The sequence below is a fragment of the Schistocerca piceifrons genome, chromosome 8 (genome assembly GCF_021461385.2).
Source record: "Schistocerca piceifrons isolate TAMUIC-IGC-003096 chromosome 8, iqSchPice1.1, whole genome shotgun sequence".
NCBI classification, from domain to species: domain Eukaryota; kingdom Metazoa; phylum Arthropoda; class Insecta; order Orthoptera; family Acrididae; genus Schistocerca; species Schistocerca piceifrons.
The window spans coordinates 237935800-237963031 of NC_060145.1; the positions used below are offsets into that span (position 1 = coordinate 237935800).

Below are 27232 nucleotides of genomic sequence, written 5' to 3' on the forward strand. Positions count from 1 at the left end.
CATAAGCACTTATTCCAAAGCGAATATGGACCCAGAGTGGGAGAAAATGCAGAGCATGGAACAAATGTGGGATCTGAAATTTTAATGCCACTGAAAGAGAATGTCAGTACCACCACCACCACCTAGGCTGCACAGGCAGCATCATCTGCCACAAGCGACTATGAACACCATCACCACCTGCCAGTCACCCTCATTCTGCTGTGACTCCATGCGCAATTCACTTCATCATTGAACTGTAGTAACTGCTTGCCACGTGCCACCCCAAACATTGTTAACCCTGATACTTGTGATAAGAAAATGTACTTGTTCTAGAAGTGATAGTGTGTTTTCATGTTACAACATAACTGACTGTGTTCATGGGCATTTTCCACATTCGTTTTGCCACCACAGACCCTGCGTTCCAGGCTACCTCAACACGTATATTGATGGAAGTCATGCTCCACTGCAACAGCAGTTAGATGGACAGACATGTCAGGAGGCCTTGTTGTTCGTGCTACTCTCCTGGCAGTTGTATGACAAGTCAGCAGACGAGTGGGAGGCATACAAGAATTTCCGACAGTATTTTGCTGCATTCCAGGTAATCAATTCAGTCTTGGTCAAATCCCTTTTCCTGTTGTGAATCACGCCTAGTAAACAGTGGCTTTCATTCAAACTGGCCCCTCTCACAGAACTGGTACACCTGAACTTTGATTAAAGGTATGCCTTGTTATCTACTTCTACTTTTGCCACCATTACCATGTGGTTGCATCCCGTATGGAGTTTTATCAGTGTCAAACACCCGAACCAATTAATCGTGCATGGGCAGCTGATCTGTGGGGACTCAATACAAAATGCTGTTTTGTGACTACTGTACATAAGGAATTGTATGGCGAAGTGATGATTTGGGATGCTATTATCTAGGAACTCTGAATAAGATAATGTGCCAGAAAGCTCTAGAATTTGAAGACCCTGCTTTGGAGGACATTTTAAAATTAGCACAATCCAACAAAATTTCCCAAGCACCCTTCATTTCACACCAAAATAGGAATCTGACCTAACCAAAGTAGTCAATGCGGCAACCGCAATCTAACTAGAATCTACAACGGATCCCTCAAACAAAAAACCATGTCCAGCTCTTGGAAAAAAGCATAGGTCACACCTGTCAACAAGAAGGGTAACAGAAGTGTTCCACAAAACTACCGTTCAATATCCTTGACATCAATTTGTTGTAGAATCTTACAACACAGTCTGAGCTCAAACACAATGAGGTATATTGAACAGAATGACCACCTCTCTGCAAAGCAGCATGGATTTCAAAACCATCGATCATGTGAAACCCAACTCGCACTTTTCTCACGACACTCTGAAAGCTTTGGATCAAGGTGTGATGTCACGAGTGCTTCACTGCTGTTGAAATAGCTCATTAACATTTTATAAAATTTTAGACTTCATTTACTTATTTTAAAGTTTATTTGTGTTAATATTTGCCCTAAAAGTAACTTATTAGAGGATTTTCATTCATCTCAGTCTTTCTTCCTGTATTATTGACTAGAGTAGTCTATTATTTGTGAGTGTGTTTGCATCGTTCGTCTAAGCCTCGCATGTGCTGAAGTCGTTTAGTAAATTTTGTGCTTTAGTTTTCATATGACGTTTATTATTGTTTCTAGTGAAATATTTCAGTAAAATTTTCATTCAGTGTTTTAACTTCGCTTAGTGTTACAGTGGCCGTTTGAATTTTTTGGTTTTAGCTAATAATTTTGTGAAGTTTTGTTAGTATTGGCTGTGTTGTAGTAGTATTAATACAAGTAGTTGCTTTGTTGCTTTCTTAGTAGGCAGAGTATTTCGAGACCATTATTGTTGGTTCTCAAATAGTTCTTCTGGTATAACTGAACTTTGGTAACGTAGACGTATAGTTTTTTTCAGCAACTGTAAAATTTTACCATGAGTGAAAAGTAGGGGCTCTGTCGTAGGTTTGTGAGAAGTGGATTACGGTGTGGGATTTGTTCAAAGTATTTTCATTGGGGGGAATGCAGTGGGCAAGCCAGTGATCATTTTAGTGAGATCCTCTCCTGGGAATGTAGAATCTGTAGTAGAAACAAGTTGATAGAGGAGCAGGAGCGTAAGATCTGTGCCCTTCACGTGCAGTTACAATGCGCAAAGGAGGAACTAGATAGATTGAGAAGGGTGAAGGGTGGTAGGGAATGGGAACTGGCAGTTGGCAAGAAGGCAGCTAGGAAGAGGAGGTATTCAGACAGTTTTACTTTGCATACATGCAATAGATATGACCAACTGTCAGAGTTGAGTGGAGAGGAGCCTCGTGTAGCTGTAGATGTAGGGAACTTGCAACAGTCCTCAGCAATTAGGAGGCCTAGGTTAGTTCCAAAGTCTAGCAGACAGAAGGTTCTGCTGCTAGGTAGTTCCCACAGTAGAGGTGTGTGCCAGCAGTTGCAGGAAGTGCTGGGGAGTGAGTACCAGTCATCAGCATTGTGAAACATAGTGCAGGGTTGGCTCAGGTGACTGAAAGCATAGGACAGTTACGTAAGAATTTTACAAAGGAGGATCACACAGTGATAGTGGGTGGAGCAGGAAACAGTCTCAATAGGGATGGGGAATATGGTATCGGTGGTGACTTGGTCGAGATAGCTATTCAAACTGGTGGCACTAATGTGCATTTTGTGCAACTGTTTCAGCGTCACGATTGGCCTCAGCTTAATGCGGCTCTGTCATCAGTGCCCTCCCCAGCCCCACATTAAAGCGCCTACGCTTTAATGTGGGGCTGGGGAGGGCACTGTTGACAGAGGGCATGGATCAAATCTCAGTGGTGCCAATTGGGTCTGTCAGTACATCAGGTTTCACTAGACATGGCCTGCACCTCAATAGGTATGGGAAGGGGAGGCTAGCTAAGCTTATAGGTGACAGTGTAGTGGGTGGTGGTGGTGGTGGTGGAGTCACTCATGGGAAAACTCCTGTAGTAGTTGGTGTTAGAGCTGCACCTTTTCTTAGATTGAAGTCAGCTGAGAGGTAAACCTGCTTAAAGGAAGTCCCTAAACTAAGGGCTCATCTTCAGAGGATGTAATGTTTCCAAGTAGAGAAGGAATTAGCATATTTCATCAGAATATAAGAGCTATTAGAGACAAAGTTAGTGAACTGCTAATAGATGTTGACTCTGAAATTATTGGTATATCAGAGCACCACTTAAATAATTTGATAATTCAGAGGCTTCCTTTACCAGGCTACAGATTAGCTGGCTGTTTCTCAAGGTGTTCCTTGTGGGGTGGGGGAATGGCTCTGTATGTAAAGAACAGTATTCCATTTGAGTCCATAGACGTATCACGACATTGCACTGAACAGATATTTGAAAGTTGTGAAGAGTTAGTTGAATTTAATGAAACTAAACTTCTAATTGTTGTTGTTTACAGGTGCCCTAAGTCAGACTTCAGAGCAGTTTTGCTCAAGCTAGAGAGGGTTCTTGATTCACTTTGTAGGAAGTACCAGAGAGTAGTTATATGTGGTGACTTCAATATTAGTTTTGTATATGATTGTACAAGAAAAAGGATGTTGGTAGATCTCCTAAATTCATATGATCTGAAGCAAACTGTTTTTAGCACACTCATAGAAAATCTTTTTATTCATTCTTCATTACTAGATGGGCATTCTGTTAGTAAAAGTGTGAATGGCCTTTTAGACCATAATGCACAAATTTTAACACTAAAAGACTTTTGTACACAAACCAATGTCATATTTAATTACAAACTATGTAGGAAAGTTAATCCAACAGCAATAGAGACTTTTTTAAAAACCTGTCAAGGAACAAGAGTGGCAGGATGTTTATAGTGCCGATAATATAGATGATAAATACAATGCTTTCCATAACACATTTCTCATGCTCTTTGAGAGTTGCTTTCCATTAGAACATTCTAAACAGGGTACTAGCAGTAATGGACAGCCCAAGTGGATGACTAGTGGGATAAGGATATCATGTAGAACAAAGTGGGAATTATATCAAAATGTCAGAAGTAATCACAATCAAGCTACAGTAGCCCATTACAAACAGTATTGTAACGTGTTCAAAAATGTTATTAGGAAGGCAAAGAGTATGTGGTATGCAAATAGAACGCTAATTCACAGGATAAAATAAGCCATATGGTCAGTTGTGAAGGAAGTGTCTGGTCAGCGGCATAAGGTCGACGATATAAAGTAAGTTCGCAGTAAAAATATTTCTGTTACTGATAAATCAGATTTTTTTTTTTTTTTTTTTAATTATGAATTTGGCCAGCTATGGACCGCATACAACTTAAGACTTATGGTGTTTCTTTTTCTTCCGTTCTTCCCAGTACTTCTTCATTTTCTCGCCAACTGCTCGTCTCTGCTCATCTGTCCACACTCTCTTGGGTCGAGGTTTTGGCGCATCTTCTTCATAGTATTATTTCTTCTGTAGCACCTATTTTGTTGGCGTCTTTCTTTACTGCTTCTATCCATCCTACGGTGTTTTTCAGCTTACTAACGTAATTAAAAATTTTCTTTGTAATTCGTGTTTCTTCCATTCTTTTTAAATGTCCATAAAATTTTAGCCGTCTCTTCCTCATTGTGTCTGTGATCTTTTCTGTATTTTTGTGTAGGTCTTCATTTCTCCTTTTAATCCACCTGTTTTCCTTGTTTTTCTCAGGACCTAGAATTTTTCTTAATATTTTTCTCTCTCTTTTTTCTAGTTCTCTTAATTCGCCTTTCTTATTCAATGTTAGGCACTCTGATCCATATGTTGCTTGTGTCCTAATAACTGAATTATAATGTTTAATCTTTGCTTGTATGGATATTGATTTCTTATTGTAGTAGTTTTGTGTTAATTTATATGCAAATTCCAACTTTTTTATTCTTTCTTTATTTGTTGTGTTATCCAGTCCATTGGCTTGGATCCACTCCCCCAGGTATTTGAATCTATCAACTCTTTTAATTTTTCCATACTTTGTTTTCATAAACTTTTCTGTATTATGTTTGTGTTCTATATACTTGGTTTTTTCGTAGGATATTTTTAGCCCAGTCTTTTCAGCAATCTCGTGTAACATATCAAGCATAACTGTTGCGTCTGTTCGGTTTTCAGTTATCAATGCCATATCATCCGCAAAGGCTAAACATTTTACTTCAAATTTGTTCTTTCCTTGGCCCATGCTTATACCCTTTGTGCCTCTGTTTTTTAATGTGTTTTCCCATGTTTTTACTACTTTATCTAAAACCAAGTTAAAGAGAATTGGGGACAGTCCGTCACCTTGCCGAACTCCTGTTTTGATTTTGAATGGTTCAGAAATTTCGCCTTGAAACTTAATTCTTGATGTTGTATCTGTGAGCGTTTGTTCAACAAGTCTTCTGGTGTTTTCATCTATCCCTGATTCATAAAGTATCTGGAATAGTGTTTGTCTGTCAACTGAGTCGTAGGCCTTCTTGAAGTCTATGAAAGTAACTACTGTATTTTTATTTTGTATAGCTCTCACTCTCAAAATTGTTTTTAAATTAAGAATCTGTTCTGCACATGATCTACCTTTTCTAAATCCTGCTTGATAATCTCCTATATTAGGTCCTGCTTGTTCCTCTATTCCTCTATAAATCAGATATATATACAGTATTTAACAATCATTTTTTGAGCATTGCTGGTGAATTCAATAAAAATTTAGTTTCTACAGGAAATCATATAACTTTCTTGGCAAATGCCTTTCTGAGATTGATGTCTGAAATACCCCTCTGTGATACAGACAAGAGGGAGATTGAGTCAATAATTTAATCACTGAAGACTAAGGACTCTCATGGTTATGATGGAGTTGTCTAGCAGAATATTAAAGTACTGTGCTGCACATGTTAGCGCTGTTTGCCATATTTGTAATTTTTCCTTTAGGAATGGTCAGTTCCCTGAGCGATTAAAGTACTCAGTAGTAAAGCCGCTTTATAAAAAGGGAGAAAGGGATAATGCAGATAATTTTAGACCTATTTCTATGCCATCAGTGTTTGCAAAAGTTATTGAAAAGGCTATGTATGTAAGGATAATTGATCACTTTATATCATACGATTTGCTATCAAATGTACAGCTCAGTTTTAGAAGTCGTTTAACAACTGAAAATGCTATATTCTCTTTTCTCTGCAAGGTACTGGGTAGGCTAAACAAAAATTTTCGAACACTTGGCGTATTTTTTGATTTAATTAAGGCATTTGATTGTGTTGATCACAAAATATTGCTCCAGATGTTGGACCATTATGGAATACGGGGAGTAGCTCACAATTGGTTCACCTCTTACTTTAGCAACAGACAGCAAAAGGTCATTACTCATAATGTTGATAACAGTTGTGATGTGGGATCTGAGTGGGGTACTGTCAAGTGGGGGATGCCCCAGGGATCAGTGTTGGGGGCGCTCCTATTCCTTATTTAAATGTATGATATGCCCTCTAGTATTACGGGTAACTCTAAAATATTTCTGTTTGCTGATGACACTAGCTTGGTAGTAAAGGATGTTGTGTGCAACATTGACTCGGTTTCAAATAGAGCAGTACATGACCTAAGTTCATGGCTTGTAGAAAGTAAACTAATGCTAAATCACAGTAAGACTCAGGTTTTACAGTTTCTAACCCAATTCAACAAAACTTGACGTTTTAATTTCACAGAAAAGGCATATGATTAGTGAAACTGAACAGTTCAAATTTCTAGGTGTTCAGATAGATAGTAAGCTGTCGTGGAAAGCCCACATTTAGGATCTTGTTCAAATACTTAATATTGCCATTTTTACTGTTTGAATGGTATCAAAAGTGAGTGACACTTCGACACGAAAATTAGTCTACTTTGCTTTCACTGATGTCGTATGGTATTATATTTTGGGGTAACTCTTCCGATTCTACAAGGATATTTTTGGCTCAGAAACAGGCGGTTCAAGCAATAAGTGGTGTGAGTTCACGAACCTCTCGTCGACCTCTGCTCACGAGTCTGGGTATTTTGACATTGGCCTCTCAATATGTATATTCTTTATTGTCATTTCTTGTTACCAATATTAGTTTATTCCCTAGAATAAGTAGCTTTCACTCAGTTAATACTCGGCAGAAATCAAACCTCCATTTGGATCGGACTTCCTTAACTCTTGTGCAAAAAAGTGTGCAGTATAGTATACTGCTGCATCCATTTTCAATAGGGTGCCACTTGAATTCAAAAATCTTAGCAGCAATCCACGCGCTTTCAAATTGAAACTGAAGAGTTCCCACATGGGTCACTCCTTCTATTCTGTCGAGGAGTTGTAACGAAGCAGGGTTGCCCACTGCTATCCTGTTTTGGTTTTACACACCTTCAGTAACTTAGTTAAGCAATGAACTTTTATTTTTTCATTTTCACTACTCAGATTCCAACTACAGATTCTGTGGGCTTCAGCCTCATAGTACAGAATTCAGAAATAATTTAAATAAAATTCCTCTAGTGAAATCTATTATTTCAGTACATTCTAATGTCTATTCTGAAAGTAATGAGCTAATTAGTTTTATTGGAAATGCATCCTATTACAAGTTATGAACAATGACGTATATTGTGCAATACATATTAGGTAAAATTCAAGTGAGCTAATAGATCGAATTCAGCTATAAGACTGCATCCAAAAGAAAGCCTAAATTTTACTGATTCCAGCAAAGTGTTTAAATTAACCTAAAGTCTTAGTTAAATTGATATTAAGACTTGAAATCTGTAGCCTGTATGACTTTCAGTGCCAATTAAGACCAAACTACTAAATAATTCCGAGATCTGTTTTGATGCTTTTGCTACCTTTATTTTTCTACGTAAAATGACTCCAGTCTCAACTTTGTAAGTGCATTAATTAAGAATTAAGTACATTTGAATAAGTAAAAATTATTGTTCAAGAGGGCGGCCATGGTTATAAGTTGGGAATTCCCACTGCGGACGCATAAGTTAGTTCCACATATTTAAATTGATACAGGTCACTCATGTTATTTAAGTAATAAAACCCAATAGTTAACTTCAAAACCAATTAGAAAGGATCATTTTAACCTTGGGAAATTATAAACTATAATATATTAACAGAAATAGTCAAATATTCAAGCACTTGTCTATATAAGGTCCAAGCTGGAGCAGTTCTCAGTTAGTTCTCTGTCAGATTCTCATGGAGCAAAAGTGTGGCAAGTCGGTTAATTTTTCCGTCGGTACCAAAAAAGTGTAATTGTGAACACTGTTAAAGACTGGAAGTTTTTGACCTACTTAATGTGACGATTAAGTGTAAGAGGCCTGGTCACATGAATATTGTGTGTGTGTGTGAGTGATAACAAATAAATCTCACAGTGGCTGTCATGAATGTTCAACAATGAATATGGTCTTGACTTTTGATTTTGGAAAACTTAATCTAGGATCCTGGCTTCTTAATTTCAGTGTGATTTAGGTGAGACGGATTCAGCTACCGGGAAGAAAATATTGAATAACCAAAGCAAGGTAGGTCAGGAACACTGCGCACTATCTACTGGGTGAGGAAATGTTTCAATACATCCTGTTGTGACGTGAACTTTAAGTGGCACTAATACAAGGATACAGCCTGGCACGTTGCAGAGTTCTTTGAAAAATTAAGCTGATTCTTATTGTACTGCTGATAGCGTTTACTTAAACTTATGGACTGACTTTTTTCGGGTTCATGAACATCTATTTTTATCTGTTATTACTTTTATGTAGTAACTTCATGTACTGACACGTTCCATGACCTTGGAGATTTGCTCCTCAATTTGGTCCTACCGAACTTGACGTGTAAATAAATAAATAAAAAGGCAATCAGATAGATACAGTGTTCCTTTATTTCCCAAAAAGGACTAGACTCAGTACCACATCTATGCATATTGTCAGATGTATGATCTTATGGGGTATCAAGTGAAACTTTTAACTGGAATGAGGACTTTTTGATACGAAGGACACAACATGTCATCTTGAAAGGAGAGATATTATCAGATGTAGAAATAACTGTAGATGTGCCCCAGTCTATTGGTACCCTTGCTGTTCAATGTTGTATATTAATGACCTTGCAGACAATACCTATCCATAATGAAGTACTGTCTGAAAAAAGCTGCATAAATATTCAGTCAGCCCAGGATGAGATTTCAAAGTGGTGCAGAGACAGGCTTACACTAAAAGCTCAGAAATGTAAAATTTTGCACTTCACAAAACAAAAAGCATAGTATCCTATGACCATAATATCAATGAGTCACGGTTGGAATTAGCCAACTCATGTAGGAATATGAAATGGAATGATCACATTGGTTCAATTGTGGGTTAAGCTGTTGGTAGACTTCTGTTTTTGGTGGAATACTGGCATAGTGCAATCAATTTACAAAGGTTTGTTTACAAATCACTCATGCGACTGGTTCTAGAATATTATTCAAGTATGAGGGACTCGTACCATATAGGATTAACAGGGGATATTGAACATATACAGAGAAGAGCAGCAGGAATGGTCACAGGTTTGTTTAATCTGTGGGGGAGTGTCACAGAGATACTGAAGGAACTAAGTTGGCAGACTCTTGAAGTCAGGTGTAAATTATCCTGTGAAAGTCTGTTAAAAAAGTGTCAAGAACTGGCTTTAAATGTTTACTCTAGGGATATACTACAACCTCCTATGTATCACTCACATAGGGACCACAAGTATAGGGTTAAAAGAATTACTGCACGCAATGAGGCATTCAAACAATCATTCTTCTCATACTCTGTAAGGAAGAAACCCTAATAACTGGTACAATGGGATGTACCCTCTGCCATGCACCTCATAGTAGTTTGCAGATTAGAGACATAGATGTAGATGTAGAACCACTGAGAGAAAACAGAGGCCCTACAGCTAAATCTCATAAACAAGGAAAACAATATGTGTCCCCCAACCAGGCCTTGTTGCCATCGTACCCGGAATGTTTTTCAAAAACATGTCAGAGATGACTGCACTGATAAGCGGGCACAATGTGAATCAGGTCAGAAGGAAGGGCATTACATATAGGAATACCTAGGCCACGTTATCTCCCATGATAGTATTAAACATCAACAGAAGCTGGCCGAAATCATTGCTGAACTTCCTCACAACCTGTGGAAAAAAGGTGTACCTTTTGTAAGCTGGAGGCATGTGAACAGGTGTTCAAGACTCTGAAGCAGGCCTTCCTATTTGCACTATGTCTCGTCACATTTCAACTCGGTAAACAGTTGGTGGTGGTGACTGGTGCCTCTGAACGGGGCCTGGGGGCCTTCCTGGCTCAAGACGCAGATGGCTCAGAACATCCGATCACATTTGCACGAAGCTGCTCAATGCCACAGGAAAGAGGTATTCGCAAATCGGAAGAGAAGCCCTTAGGATTATCTTCCCACCGAAAAAATTACATTTTCCTTATACAGGAAGTGGTTTCACTGCATTACGGATGATAAGCTGTTACTCTCCTTCTTTGGTCCAACAGCAAAGTTACCTGAGAGGACTGCCCACCACCTCCAATTCTGGGCACTTACTCTCAGCAGGTACCATTGCAAAATTCACTTCCATAATATCATGCTACACGCTAATGCGGATGCCCTTTCCCATTTCCTGATGGGATCTGCCCCTGGAGCCCGACCTGCAGATTTAGAGAGACGACACCTCATGTTTCAATCTTCTTTTTCACTTTCTCTGCTGCGGAGACCTGTGTGGCTGCAACAACTGTAAATGACACCGTCTTGCAACAGGTGTGGCAGTACATCAAACACAGCTAGACTGACCTCATTCCCAGTCAGGTCTCCAACACCTCTGTGCCATTATTTTCACCTTTGCCACTGCCTCATCCAGGTGGATTACTTTCAACCCCTCACTACGGTCCTCTCTGGTGGACCTTCCAGAAGGTTTGGTTCCAACAATACTACAACCTATGCATCAAGGTTGCTGAGGATTCTCATGAGCTAAACTGCTTGCCCAGCTCCGTGTGTGCTGCTCGGATATGGACCGGCAGGTCAAGGATGTTGTTTGCAGCTGTGCTCAATGCGAACAGCAGGTGGCACCCTTCAGCCTAGTGGAAGCATGTTCATATAGACTTGGACGGACTCTTGTAGGATACTACCCAGCTGATTGTCACCAAGGCATACTCAAACTTTCCATATTTGGTCAACTATCAGTGCATGGGTGCGGAAGCCTCTGTCGCATCACTCTGTAGAATCTTTGATACTGAAGATCTTCCTCTAATGCTGGTGTCGGACAATGGACCGCAGTTCCGTTACTAAGTTTTTTGCGAGTTTTGCTGCAGCAATGGTGTCGACTACCTGCTGTCACCATCTTTCCACCCACAGTCAAAGGCTCAAGCGCACATTGGTTGGTTGGTTGGTTGGTTTGTTTTGGGGAAGGAGACCAGACAGCGTGGTCATCGGTCTCATCGGATTAGGGAATGATGGGGAAGGAAGTCGGCCGTGCCCTTTCAGAGGAACCATCCCGGCATTTGCCTGGAGTGATTTAGGGAAATCACGGAAAACCTAAATCAGGATGGCCGGACGCAGGATTGAACCGTCGTCCTCCCGAATGCGAGTCCAGTGTCTAACAACTGCGCCACCTCGCTCGGTCAAGCACACATTCAAGACACAGGCGGAAATACATGGCCGACACTTTTTCAGATGCAGCCCTTGAGATGGTTCTTTTTTCTAAATTTCTTGGTTCATACAGGTCAATTCCAACAGAGAAGATTACAGCAGATCTCTGTCACTGTCAGCCCACCACATTTCTCCATTTCATGCTGCTGTTGCCTGTGGGGCCATCTGTGGTGCTGCTGGGCCATCTGTGGTGCCGCCTCCCCATTTCCGGCCAAGCACCTGCATGTGGGCACAGGCATTCGGCTGCCAGGACAGGTGGATTCAGGCAGTCCTCCAGCAGCAGTGGGGCCACTGTGAGTTGACTCTGAACACAGAGCACCAGATGGTGATGCTCCATCAAAACAGGCAACATCTGAGGCAGGGGACATGGCTGGCCTCTCCTCCAGCCTGCCCAGTAGTCACTCACCAAGGCCTTCATTCATCTCCTGTCACACCCTCTGCTCCCTCTCCTCCTACCCTGGGCTGTCATTGCATTTGGACTCTACACCCTGTGTGACAGCCATGGCCCCGCTGTCATATTCCTCTGTTTGTGGGCCACTCGTGATGGACTGGATATTGGCTGACCACCAGGATGCTGTACCAGCCGTGCCGGCGCAAATCCCACCAACACTCCTCCCTTCCAGGCCGGGGACAGATGTGGACTTTGATGGCCTCTGCTTCCTGCAGTGGAGATGAAGTGACACCAACTGCACTTCTGGGTGGGACTTTCTGGCTGTACACTCATGTCCATGCTGACCAGGAGCTGCCGAAGCTAGAGAGGCTGTCCAACAACCCTGACAACATCAGCCTGGTTCAGGGAACCAGCAGTATAGCCAGCCGAATGTGGGTTGCACTGCTGAGATGCAGCTTGTCACTTCCCCATGGATGAAGGGGTGTGGTGGCTCATCAGACTACCACCTAGATGTCGGGCACCAGAGAAGTCTCCAACAGTGGCCTCTAGGAGTAGAGACAGTGGCCAAGCAACCACTACGATGATTGTGCAGGCACTTTCAACACCACTTGGCACATGCATCTATATAGGCGATCACTACCTGGAGTTCATCCCCATTCTGCTGTGGCTCCGTGTACAATTCACTTCAAAACAGACCTGCCTGTAATTGCAACGTGGCATAACAAACATTGTACTCATTGTTACACCTGGTACTTGTGATCAGAAAATATCCTTGTTCTAGAAATGATGGTGTGTTTCTATGTTGCGGGTTACAACAATTTGTTATTTGTCACAGATATCCATAAACTTGCATAATGGATCACATTTAATTTGTTGTCATATTAGAACGCCTTAAATATCACGTTGTGAGTATTCATCTCTTCCTGTATCATTTGCATTTGGCCAATCATTTGGTGAACTTTATGATAACCCATTGCCATAGAAAACCCAAGTATATTTATCAGATCGTGCTGCAGTCCAAAATAAAAAGTGCAATGAAGAGACTTGCTGCCCCTGCCAGTCTGCAGTGACGTTGTTTCAAGAACATTACACTGTGTCACTTTCTTATACGCCTACAGTAAATATGACAAAGGATCTCTCCATCAAGAGGAGTTGTACAGATCTGCACTACTGCAGATACCCTCAAATCATGCTGTGTCACTCCCAGTGCTCATAGAAATATCCAAACAAAAGTTTTCTTCCATTCAGTAGACATCAAAACTTAATCTCTAACACTGACACAATAAAAACTCACACTTTGGTCATATCATTGGGTTTGGTTCATATATGTACGAAGGTCACTGGTGGCTTGGAGTGTCTTAAATGTTAATGAAGGTACCAGTGGAGTTAAAACAAGCTTCTTATATCTTCATGGTTCTTCACCTTCATTTGTGTATCCAATAAACCTGACAACTATTCTGAGCACAAGTGCCTTCTTACAAAGGTTTATGTGCAAACAGCAATAGTGCAAACATATGTCCTATCACCAAAATGCAAAAATAGTGTTTTATCTTGTTACCCAGTACCGAGGTATGGTAACTCGTCACATTACATTTTACATCGTGTTTGTTTGTGTAAATCTGAATCTGTTTGCCATGCCTTCCACACATGTTTAGCTTTGATGTTATCTCATGTTCTGCATCACTTGAGGTCAAAGGTAACAGTCTGTTACCTTGCATATTACAAATGCTTGCTAGTCGCCTGTTCACATTGCTTCCAACATTACTGCACAGTGCTAACATGGCATCTTTTTAACAGTGAACATGTTTTTCAGTGCTTTAAGTCATTCTGTTGCAGCCTGCGTACAATTTTTATTCCTGTATTGCATCACATAGTTGTAAATATTAATTTCTCTCTCTTAATCCAAATGTCGTCCCAATTTGACTTTTTAGTATGATGTATGGTGTAACATGAAGAAGAAAATATATACTCAGGTCAAATGTTGAAGTCACTGACCTTAATTCTGCAGATTGCTTGAATATAGCCATTTTGCTTATCATCTGAATGCTTGTTCCCAGGCCTTTTCAAAATTTCCTGTTTCACATTTCTATATCCATTGGAATAGAAGTTATAGTCTTTTTTGTCAGACATATTGTTAAAATTTTTGCAGATTTTCAGAATGTCAGGTGACCGTTATTTTTATCATATTTTTGGTACAATTCTGTAGTTTGGAATCCTTACATTTTTTTTGCCATGTGCAACGAACACATCAAATTTGATGAAAATAGGAGATGTCGGGTTGGAACTTGTGTTGATCTGACATGGAATGACTTGTACGTAGCTGGATGGTTCGAAATCAGGGATAAATAAGTAGCTGCGGAGTGCTATATGAATTTCAAGTTCATATAAACCTTTTGTTGGAGGATTAGATGTGACAAAGGAAGTTCATTGACATTCCACATGGTTATGACTTAATTGCCGGTGGCATTATGTTTGTACAACTTCCAGGTGTTGTGAGCTGATAGTACAAGTAAAGCATGATGAAGGTATTGTACAGACCAAGCGGAGTGACGTACTGCACTGCTTTCATAATGGCCTTTGCCTCTGCGATAAATTACTTTCACGTAATATGACAGGATGTACTTGGTGATCCAAGACAAAAGAAGACACCACCTATAAATAATCTATCGGTTATTTTTTGCCCTGTCTATGAACATTTTAATCCCATCCAACCACTGCATTTGCATCGCTGTCTTGAATGTGATTTTAATGTTTGATGTTTCACTTTAGAGAAGTAGATGGACACTGGTACAGTAAAGAAGCATTGCTTTGAAGTAGTGGTTACTACTTAATAGTACACTTTTAGTTTCCCACACGAAATGATATCTCTCTCTGTGTGTGTGTGTGTGTGTGTGTGTGTGTGTGTGTGTGAGAGAGAGAGAGAGAGAGAGAGAGAGAGAGAGAGAGAGAGAGGAGGGGGTTGACGTAAAAAATATCTCATTAAAGGTTTATAGACAAATGTCACTCTTCCACTACTTTAGCACGACAAACTATTACAACAATGAGACTTCTGGAGAGGTTTTTACTCCAGTGTATCACTGGAATGGAGTATTTTCATAATACAGAGGTGTAACTATGAGATCAACTAAATATGGCACGTTAGCTTTAGAATCACAGATATCAATATGGCAGCTGCTCAATTTGCTTCTGTCGACAAATCACAGCACAGGACAGCTGATCCTGTCAGCCAATCACAACACTCCTGCACATATGATCTCATCGGCCACTCACAGCGCAGAACACAATCTATTAGCCTGGACCTAAAAGCACAGCTTAAGTTGCTGTAAGCGAAATGTGTGACACTTAAATTAGTAACCTTTCACTGTTTTTCCCCAATTTGCCACAAATTACAAAACTGTGTTGGATGGGACCTAGTAGCACAGCTTAAATTGCTGTGAGTGAAACAAGAAGCAAATAAATGAATAAACTTGGCTGTCACAAACATTTGGCTGTTTTTTCTAAGTATGTCATGAATTACAAGGCTGTTGTTAGGTTGGAACCTAAAACAACAGCTTAAATTGCTGTGAGTGAAAAAAACAGCAATCAAATTAATGAGCTTAGTTGAGACAAATGTCTGTTTTTCCCAAATATTTTGTCTGTTCACATGACAAAAAAATGATGTTTCCTTGAGGTTGTGTGTGCTGTGATTGTCTGACAGAAGCTAATCAGGCACCTGCCATGTGGATTTCAGTATTTCCAAAGCTAACATATGTTATTTTGTGATTTTTGTATTTATGCATGCACGTACCTACAACCTTCAAAAACCAAGAAACAGGAGATTTGGTGTTAAAAATCAGGAGGTATGAATGATCTGAAACTGCAGTGCTTTTTGAGTACAATCCCAAGACAACGGATGTGAGTCTTTCTGTACGATATCACAAAGCTATATAATGACTATAAAACACAAATGGAAAAGATAAGACTAGTAAATGATACAAAGCACAAATATAAGTCAGGAAGCAAAGGAATATCAATTACGACACAAATATAGAAAAACAGGATAACTACACAACACTTTCTTCCTTTCAATCAAAAAGATAATACTTTCCTGTTAAAATTAACACATACAAAATTGAAGATGTCTGAACTTGGAGTAAAAGTAGGAAACTGGGTAATTTTCAAGAACAATTAGAATGATGTCAACAGAATTTAATGGGCAGCTGCATATTTCCATTAAACGAAATGAATTACACCAAAATAATGCTTCTTTCCCCAACCCACAATTCCACATTTTTTGTCATGCTGCTGACACTGGGATTTAATTTCAAATTATACGAACATGAAAACTCAACAACAGCGTTCCACAGAGATATTCTCATATGACGTTTACCCACAAATTTGATACGTACTAAGAAACCATATAAAATGTTGAGGATATATTATGTTAGAATGGAATGTGACCCCCCCCCCCCCCAACCCGAGTATAAATGCAAAACTAGCAGAATTTATGCTGATAAAAATGTGACTTTTTACCTCTTTCTGCTGAGCCACCTAGCTGACATCTTGTTCACAGAGCTATGAAGTGTATGTATGTTCCATGAACATCAAAATTTTAAACAACATGGAATCTCAAACCAGTATGTATATTATCTTTGACTGTTTGCGTGCAGCAGTGCAGAAAGCCAAATAAAGGGGCATGAATACAATAGTACACATTATCTCTCGTGTACATTCTGATGCTTTCTCATTTTACAAATGAGTTCACTACATTATTCTTTCATTTTTGCCAGTACAATGTGTAACTGTATACGAAGAACTTGATGTCACCACCAATGAATGTCTAACTCTATATGAGTAAAAACAAATAATTATATTATGCAGGAACTCTTGCCAGTTGGTACACTAATTCAGATAAAAGAAAACTGCATCCAAATGCTTCAATGAAATTATCAACTTCTGATATTAACTTTCTGCTTTTTTTGTTTCAGCATATAACAAACCAAATATCATACACATCATTTAAATGCTGCCTCAAGCTATTAAAAGAAATATGAGGTGGAGGAAAACTTGGATAAAAATGCATTTCATTAACTCGCATACAGACTAATACCAACCAACTCTGTCTGTTGGTCGGAATGGAAAAGAACACTTCCGATAAAATCAACTATACCAGAGTCGCATAATAATTAAAATGAACTTAACAATTGAATGTAACAGCTCAAAAAAGCTTTTTCACTAGCGTTTTAAGTTGCATAGTTCATGCTTTTTGGATTAGACAGCTCTTTCTCAAAATCCTTTTGACCACAGGAAATCACTAAATAGCCACCTGTGGGGATAAAAGCAAAACTGTACACTTGGTGTAGTTCAGTAGAACAAGTCCCATCTCCAGTCATTAGCGGAATGTGGATTGTGTGCACTATTCAGCCTATCAAAACTCACTGAAGAGTCATTTCAAGCTTAGACCATATGTGCACTGCCACTCAAGAAGGTTTGTGAGCAGAAGATTCCTACTGAAATGATGGACAACACAGTGACATTATTAAAAGATTCAACTACTATCAGAGACACAAAATATTGGAAAGCTGCGTCTGAATGGTGGTCCATGACCAACCACACCAATTAACACTTGATACCTAAAAATAATGGCACGTAGATACCCTGAAGAGAGTGTAGCACAACTGTCTCTTTTTAGAGGCATCTGGCAGGGCTATGTCAACTTAGACAGTATGAAACCCTACTCTGTAAGATTAAATAAGAGTGACAATACAATTTCCCCAGCGCCAAGTCGCAAGAAGAAACTTTTCCCAAGCCAATTTTCTTCTTGCACCGTGGTGCTGGAAAAATGGGGTCAAGTTCTCCTCAACAAGGATGGTAGAATTTATCTGATGCCTGATGACCATCACAGAAGAGGGTAGATTCTGAAGGGAGACGAAAATTTAATAGTCATGGGTGACTGGAATTCGAGTGTAGGAAAAGGGAGAGTAGGAAACATAGTAGGTGAATATGGATTGGAGGACAGAAATGAAAGAGGAAGCCGCCTGGTCGAATTTTACACAGAGCACAACATAATCATAACTAACACTTGGTTTAAGAATCATGAAAGAAGGTTGTATACATGGAAGAACCCTGGAGATACTAAAAGGTTTCAGATAGATTATATAGTGGTAAGACAGAGATTTAGGAACCAGGTTTTAAATTGTAAGACATTTCCAGGGGCAGATGTGGACTCTGACCACAATCTATTGGTTATGACCTGTAGATTAAAACTGAAGAAACTGCAAAAAGGTGGGAATTTAAGGAGATGGGACCTGGATAAACTAAAAGAACCAGAGGTTGTACAGAGATTCAGGGAGAGCATAAGGGAGCAATTGACAGGAATGGGGGAAATAAATACAGTAGAAGAAGAATGGGTAGCTTTGAGGGATGAAGTAGTGAAGGCAGCAGAGGATCAAGTAGGTAAAAAGACGAGGGCTAGTAGAAATCCTTGGGTAACAGAAGAAATATTGAATTTAATTGATGAAAGAAGAAAATATAAAAATGCAGTAAGTGAAACAGGCAAAAAGGAATACAAACGTCTCAAAAATGAGATCGACAGGAAGTGCAAAATGGCTAAGCAGGGATGGCTAGAGGACAAATGTAAGGATGTAGAGGCCTATCACACTAGGGGTAAGATAGATACCGCCTACAGGAAAATTAAAGAGACCTTTGGAGATAAGAGAACGACTTGTATGAATATCAAGAGCTCAGATGGAAACCCAGTTCTAAGCAAAGAAGGGAAAGCAGAAAGGTGGAAGGAGTATATAGAGGGTCTATACAAGGGCGATGTACTTGAGGACAATATTATGGAAATGGAAGAGGATGTAGATGAAGATGAAATGGGAGATATGATACTGCGTGAAGAGTTTGACAGAGCACTGAAAGACCTGAGTCGAAACAAGGCCCCCGGAGTAGACAATATTCCATTGGAACTACTGACGGCCATGGGAGAGCCAGTCCTGACAAAACTCTACCATCTGGTGAGCAAGATGTATGAAACAGGCGAAATACCCTCAGACTTCAAGAAGAATATAATAATTCCAATCCCAAAAAAAGCAGGTGTTGACAGATGTGAAAATTACCGAACTATCAGCTTAATAAGTCACAGCTGCAAAATACTAACACGAATTCTTTACAGACGAATGGAAAAACTAGTAGAAGCCAACCTCGGGGAAGATCAGTTTGGATTCCGTAGAAACACTGGAACACGTGAGGCAATACTGACCTTACGACTTATCTTGAAAGAAAGATTAAGGAAAGGCAAACCTACGTTTCTAGCATTTGTAGACTTAGAGAAAGCTTTTGACAATGTTGACTGGAATACTCTCTTTCAAATTCTAAAGGTGGCAGGGGTAACATACAGGGAGCGAAAGGCTATTTACAATTTGTACAGAAACCAGATGGCAGTTATAAGAGTCGAGGGACATGAAAGGGAAGCAGTGGTTGGGAAGGGAGTAAGACAGGGTTGTAGCCTCTCCCCGATGCTGTTCAATCTGTATATTGAGCAAGCAGTAAAGGAAACAAAAGAAAAATTCGGAGTAGGTATTAAAATTCATGGAGAAGAAATAAAAACTTTGAGGTTCGCTGATGACATTGTAATTCTGTCAGAGACAGCAAAGGACTTGCAAGAGCAGTTGAATGGAATGGACAGTGTCTTGAAAGGAGGATATACGATGAACATCAACAAAAGCAAAACAAGGATAATGGAATGTAGTCTAATTAAGTCGGGTGATGCTGAGGGAATTAGATTAGGAAATGAGGCACTTAAAGTAGTAAAGGAGTTTTGCTATTTGGGGAGCAAAATAACTGATGATGGTCGAAGTAGAGAGGATATAAAATGTAGGCTGGCAATGGCAAGGAAAGCGTTTCTGAAGAAGAGAAATTTGTTAACATCCAGTATTGATTTAAGTGTCAGGAAGTCATTTCTGAAAGTATTCGTATGGAGTGTAGCCATGTATGGAAGTGAAACATGGACGATAAATAGTTTGGACAAGAAGAGAATAGAAGCTTTCGAAATGTGGTGCTACAGAAGAATGCTGAAGATTAGATGGGTAGATCACATAACTAATGAGGAAGTATTGAATAGGATTGGGGAGAAGAGAAGTTTGTGGCACAACTTGACCAGAAGAAGGGATCGGTTGGTAGGACATGTTCTGAGGCATCAAGGGATCACCAATTTAGTATTGGAGGGCAGCGTGGAGGGTAAAAATCGTAGAGGGAGACCAAGAGATGAATACACTAAGTAGATTCAGAAGGATGTAGGTTGCAGTAGGTACTGGGAGATGAAAAAGCTTGCACAGGATAGAGTAGCATGGAGAGCTGCATCAAACCAGTCTCAGGACTGAAGACCACAACAACAACAATGGCGCATTTCCTTAGCAACTTAAGTTTTTTTTCCTCTCGTTTGTTTTGCTGCTGCAGTATTATTCCGCAGTAGCAGGATACAGTAATATCCTTTGTTAGAGTATTGGTTCTTACCAGTCAAAATCACAAAAATTTGACTGAAAACTAAAGCAATGAAAAATTCCCGGAATTCTAAACAATTCCTGGGTTTTTCCCCCGTTTTCTCCCGGATGAAAAAATTCCCGGTTTTTTCCCGGATCTCCCGGTTGTCCCGGGTCGTATACACCCTGACCAAATAAACGAGACTGTTTTGGCACAAATGGCCATTTTTATAACAAGACAGAATATAATTCACGAAGTACCAATATCAAATTCCTATTAGGCCTACTACAAGCAAAAAGCTTAATGTTAGGAAACAGTTTCACATTTCATTCATGAGATCGAAAAGTAGTATTATGAAATTGTTATATAAATTAGGAATCGTCTTATTCTTCCATAATTTGTATAATGTCCCCGTCTCTTCTCCTTCCCCATTCTAACAAACAATCTTGTCATCACCAATTGTGTAGCTATTCCTGTCACAGTCAAAATTTGTTCACTAACCCTGCTAGAATCACAGGTTTAGTTATCCTACAATTATTCTCTGGTTAGGCATTGTTACGTACTTGTACAACACGTTTTCCGCGTTACTTCCAAAATAGAACTTATGCAGCTGCTAGCCGGGGACTGTACAACTGGTCCTTACTAGTGTAGCGATCTGGCCAAAAATTTTCTGTCAAAATTTCACTTTCTTGGATACACCGAGAAGACAATATGTAATCTGGGGGTAATCAGCCGCTATCCAAAAAAATATTCATTGCCCAAAAGAGAGTTATTAGGAGAATGAGCGGAGTCCAGCCTAGCCGTTCTTGTAGGAACCTTTTCAGAAAATTAGGGATACTGACAACTGCATGCCTGGATACCTACTCCCTGTTACGTTTCATTGATAAAAATGGATAATCGTACAAAACCAATGATTCATAATATACCGACAATATCAGGAGGAAGATGGACCTCCATTATGCATCAAAAAACCTTACTATCGCACAAAAAGGAGCCCATTACATGAGCTGCAAGGTGTTCAATGCTCTCCCACCATCACTGAAATTACTTATCCACGAGCTTCCCAAATTTAAACAACAGTTCAAACAGTATTTATTAGATAATTCCTTCTATTCGGTAGAAGAATATTTCAGTAGAGTTAAATGTAATTGATTTTTTCATTTACTAATTTGATGTGCTATTGTGCATTATGATAGTCACAATCACTGTTAACATTACTGTCTCTTTCATTTAGCTATTAAGATCTACCATTTTTTTAATGTAATTTTTTCTATACCTATCAATGTGTATTTTGTCTTATACCAGATATCCTCTTGCAAGAGGTACTTTTATGTATTCCTTTTGTATTATTTGTAATAATTCTGACATGGCCTACATCCATGCGAATGCCTCGCAGTATTGGATTTATGGGATATAAATAAATAAATAATCTTGCTCACCTGTTATTCCTGTTAGTTGTTTATTTCCATTCTGGTAGTCTGAATCTAATGATTTCGCCAGTAATTATAACAACGCTGATCATTCGCAAACCCAATCAACCACATAATCAGACGGCAATTGGCATTCATTTGTTTGGCTTTACTCCGCTCAGCTCGTGTAGCCCCATCCCCTTTGGTCTGGGGAAAGTTTATTTCTAGATGCGACGAGGATGTGTTCAAAAATATTCAAAAACCAACAGGGATGCATTTCAGAATCATATGAATAATCGATAGACCAATGTGCGCTGGATGCTAAGCGCTTTGTGAAACAGGTTTTTTCCCCACGCGAATATGAATTTGGCGACCCCTTTTCCCAGTAGCATCTAGCTGCTTGTTGCGACCGCTTGCACAGCCAACAACCACATTCCTGTTGACAGAAGCGGGACAATTTACTGCTCAAACGCGACTCAACTGTGCATGTGCACTAGTCCGCTCGTAACTGCTACAACGAATCTCATGTAAACAGTTGTGATTTCACGCTCTTCGGAGGCAATTTGTTGTTATGAAGCATTGCATAGTCTTCCTAAAGCCTTTGACACATTTTGCTGTTGGCACATGCTTGCATGAGCACTGTGTGTAGTCGTATATGGCACATTTCCTTTGCAATTTCAGTTATTTTCGTTTTTTTCTCTCATTTACCTTTTATTGTTGAAGAGTTATTCTGCAGTAGCGGGATACAGTAATATCCTTTGTCAAAGTACTGGTTCTTACCAGTGAATGTAAAAAAATTTAACTGAAAACTAAAACAAGGAAAAATTCCAGGAATTCTAAAAAATTCCCAGGTTTTCCCCGGACAAAAAAATTCCCGGGTTTTTCCCGGATCTCCTGATTGTCCCGAGTTGTATACAACCTGCTGTCATAATCTTTGACTTACTTGTAACCGTTTTGGCACGAATGCGCAGAGAGCAGTCTTTGTTTCACTTTGCAGAAGTTAAGTTGTTTTTTCGCTTTGTAAAAGAACTGTCAAGTCTTGTGTTTGGTTAAAGTGGAAATTAAATATATGAAGATTGATACAAAACTGTTTTCTTGATGATGTGACAATTAAGAAGAAGTATATGTGAATTTACAAGAAGCTTAATAAAAATGTGGATCATGAACACCAAGTCAAAAATTAATTCTACCATACCATTGTTCTGATCTGGGATTGTTTAATCATTACGAATTTCCTGAAAAACGCATTTGTTAGGTCTTCAAATATTGCTAAAATACAGATCTGGACCTTCTAGCAGTCAAAGTGGAATCACCCTAGAATCAACAAGATGAGATATAACAACTTCGACGAAATCTACATGCGAATCCATTCAAGATAAGTGCCAAAATTAATGACTTTTTTACGGTGACTTCATTATTTCCATTCTGACAATACCATCCACAGTCAATAACTTTGTTGTTGCCCGATAAAGCGAACATACGCTGCGTGAGCAACATTATTAATCTGATTTCTAACCTACTTTGCAAGTGGTGGTATTGTTAGATGTCGATACCATCTGCGAATGTTCCATCCATTCAGAGGATTAGTTTTGATACCTCCAACTTCAATTGTTTTTGCACTGCAAACACAGAATTACATTTCGCACACCCGAGAAAACAAAATTATTTCTGCTGCAGAATAACCACTTTGCAACACAAGACGGTAACCAGGCAAACAGAAGATAACCAACATCTAGCAACAGTGAATATAAACTAGACAACATATTCGTTTCATCAATAACTGAGCCATGGTGCAGTGACCTATAGTTCTGACAATATAATACTTAGTAATATGTATTTTCTCTGTGAAACACCCTGTATTTTTACTGTGTTCAACAGTACAGTCTTAAGACGAGTTGTGTATTATGAAGATACACTAGTCTGGCCTCAGCAACCAGAGACAGTGGTCATGCATGTGTGAGCTGTGTTTGAGTGAACGCATGAGTGTACATGATGTCTATTTCAGAAGAAGGCCTTCTGGCTGAAAGCTAACATGTTTAGTAGCTTTTTGTTACACCTGTCCATGAGTCAACATCTCCTATATATGGTTGAGTAGCAATGTATCATTTTCACAATATTATCAGATATACACTAACATATTTTGGTGTTCTTAAGCAAATAATCTAACTGTATCAATAAACTGACAGTCAAGTTTGTGCATGATCAATAAAATCCACTTTTTCACAGACAAAACACAGACCAACATATATTTGATTCCATGAAAAATATTATGAATTAATGAATAAATATGAGAATTTCTCAGAATAAGCAAATTTGTTTCCTTATTTTGAAGAAAGTAAGTCACTTAATCAGATACCTGGGAACTGGTGGTTCTGAAGAATGGACAGAAACAGCTTTGTATTTTTCATCATTTCCTTCAATGATATCCTCAACTTCTGAAGCTCTCAGCAGTGAAACACTTGATGCAAGAACATGCTGACTCAGCCCTGAAACAAATGCAATGACAAATCTCAGACTTACAGTTAGGCAGTGGAAGGTTTACCTTAAAATTACATAAGTAAATGCTATGCATGGTGAGCTGGACAAACTTAATTCAGTCATTACCTCATAAATCGTGCTGTGTGAATCCCACGATTAAGGAGAGATTTCAGAATGTGAAAAAAGTCAAGTTACACATTAAATGATGAAGTAGCAACTTTAGGCTACGTTTGTAATATATATCCACAGCTAATTAAAAAAATAACAACAATTGCATAATCATAACAAAATACAAACTTTAACAGCAAGAAATAAGGAAAATGGAAAATTGATGGCAAGGTCATTAGGGATGGAGAACAACCCCAGATTGGGGGAGGAAATCAGACGCACCCTTTTCAAGGAACAATTCCATTTAGCCTCAAGTGATTAACTCAAATCACAGTAGAACTAAATTCGGATTGTCGCATGAGGGTTGGAACTGCTGTCCTCTAAAATGCAAGTCCAGTACCTTAACACTGCATCTCTTTGCTTGGCACTAAGAAATGAGAATACTGTTTACCCATACACATTATAAATTGAAGTCCCCTGCCGCTTTTTTCCGTTTGTATACTATGGTTAATCTCAGCATCTACTGCGGAGATTTTAATATGGTTTTCACTAAAAGATAATCGATTCATGAGAAATGTCTGTGTATATAACTTATTTCTTATAGTAATAATGACTGGGCAATATACATACTGTAACTGGTAACAAATTTTACTGGCTTATGGAAAGAGATATTGTGTCAATGGTAGGAGTTACAAGCTGGTCAGCTAGGGCGGAGGCAGTATCTGATGCGAAAATATTAAACAACCACTATAACTCCTGGCTAATCTCAAGAATTACTGTAGTGATTTCCACAAGGTTTTCACTAATCAACAGATGTGTTCACAAAAGAGATTTGTGTGTATCAGTACATATTATAAATGATTGCCCGCGTGTACATACTAAGTGTTAATTGTGAGAAATCAAGACAGGTCACAGTTAATATACAAACTGAAATAAGTTATTTTCATCAGATTGAAGTAGAGTTGGCGGTTACCGCTGAAACAACCAGTTTTCTAATTTTGTTTTCTTTCTTTTTTTTTCTTTTTTTCAGTGTCAGTTTAACCTTAGTGTTACAGATGCTAAAAATAACCAGTTTCTGAAATAACTAATTTTCAATTTTAATTCCCATTATTTCCTATAATAAACACAGAAATCAAACAAAGAATGAAAAATCTTGATTCCCTCGGCTTCAAGACACATGGAATTTTTATGGTAAACTATGAATGAATTGTTTTTTCTCCTTACATGATGTCACAAGTTTGCTGTGTATCATCCCGTTCTTAAATTTTTAAAGCAAATGGGGCATTGTACTTCACTGACACTGCACTTTGTAAAATACTTCCTGACTAGGGATGTCACCATTCTGTAATGTAACTAATGTCTGATGACAACAGCAAGGAACTACCATACAGACCAGCTGAGGCAAGTCTCGCACACTGCATGAACATGCATACCATCCAACAAGCCACACATTACGGTCTCGGTAAATCTGTACCAGCTCTTATGCTATGTGTTTGTTGCTCATTTCTATTGGCATTTATATTAAACTAGTACCAATTGCTTTTTTCCATTTTCTATAGTAACACAATATTTCAAAGCAGCAGAACTCTTACGAATAAAAATTACGCAGTTTTAAAAAAAATGTTTATTTTAAAAACCAAAACTTTTAGCACTGTTGCTATGGCTATTTAATATTTCATTTTTTTACCTGCTTATTAGTAAAAAATAGGAAACACTTGTTATGAACAAGACCAAACAACTACTGAAAAATGCCAGTTATTCAGAATTAAAATATTGGTATCACTTTAACCAGTCAATTTTTCCCATCCCTAGTTTGAAACCTGCTTTCTCCTCAGAGGAAACTTACACATTCGTATTCACTATTCTGCATCTGCTGTAATGACTGAACGTGTACCGAATTCTCTCTCCAACAGATATGACATATGGGTATGATTTTCAAGAGATTAACCAAATAATAACGTCATAGAGGAATGAAGTGATAGATCTATCTTATTTCAGAGATATGCTTAAGGTTATCTGTAGCCTTTATTAGAAAAGCTTATGAGTTGGGACTGTTTACTGACCAGTAGTCTTAGAAACATTATAAAACAATTTTATTTGAGATTTTATAAGCCTGAAGCACACTAATATTCATAAGCTATTGTGTGCTATGGAAACACTGAAAAATCTTAACATCATTTTGTTCCAGTTTCCTCTTGGGCAATTATTAGTATCACATATATACATCTACAGATATTAACTGTAAGACCCACTACAGTGTGTAGAAGAGTATGAAGATATTAGCCATTTTAGTTGTGTTTTGTTTGTCTATTGTGCAAGGGGAAAAGGCTGTCTATAAAACTCTGAGCATGCCCTGATCTCTCATATCTTACATTGATGATACCTGCAGCAGAAATGTTGTACAGTCCTCATCCGATAAGTCTCTAAATTTATCCAAGAGGATTTTAAGAGAACAACAACATTTTTCTATCAAAGATTAGCACTTAAGTTCTGTTAACTCTGTTCCAGTTCTGTATGGACTATACCAATTTCTTGTAAGTTATAATCCTACTAAGTCCAGTAAACAATACTGGGTTCCACTAGTAAAGCATTATCTGAGCCAATCATACACGTGTGAATATGCTCTGTGTGATTCTATCTTGGTTATCAGTTGATAATGTTACAGAGGGTCAAATGCCTTTGGAAATCTATGAAGATAGAATCTACCTATTCACGTGAGTCTAATATTTGCAACATCTCACTTGTGAATAAAGCAACAAGAGATTTGTACCTGAATCTGTGGCGATTCAGTAAGAGAGTTCTAGGATTCTGCAA

At 38.8% G+C, this 27232-nt stretch overlaps 1 protein-coding gene across 1 annotated transcript in view; it reads right to left on the minus strand.

The window, feature by feature from the left end:
• Nucleotides 1–27232, minus strand: part of LOC124711513 (SWI/SNF-related matrix-associated actin-dependent regulator of chromatin subfamily B member 1) — a 123694-nt gene that overhangs the window by 70277 nt on the left and 26185 nt on the right. Inside the window, exon 3 of the mRNA XM_047241628.1 lies at nucleotides 24189–24318. Within this exon, the coding sequence (XP_047097584.1) occupies nucleotides 24189–24318 (130 nt within the window). The remainder of the gene's footprint in view (nucleotides 1–24188; nucleotides 24319–27232) is intronic.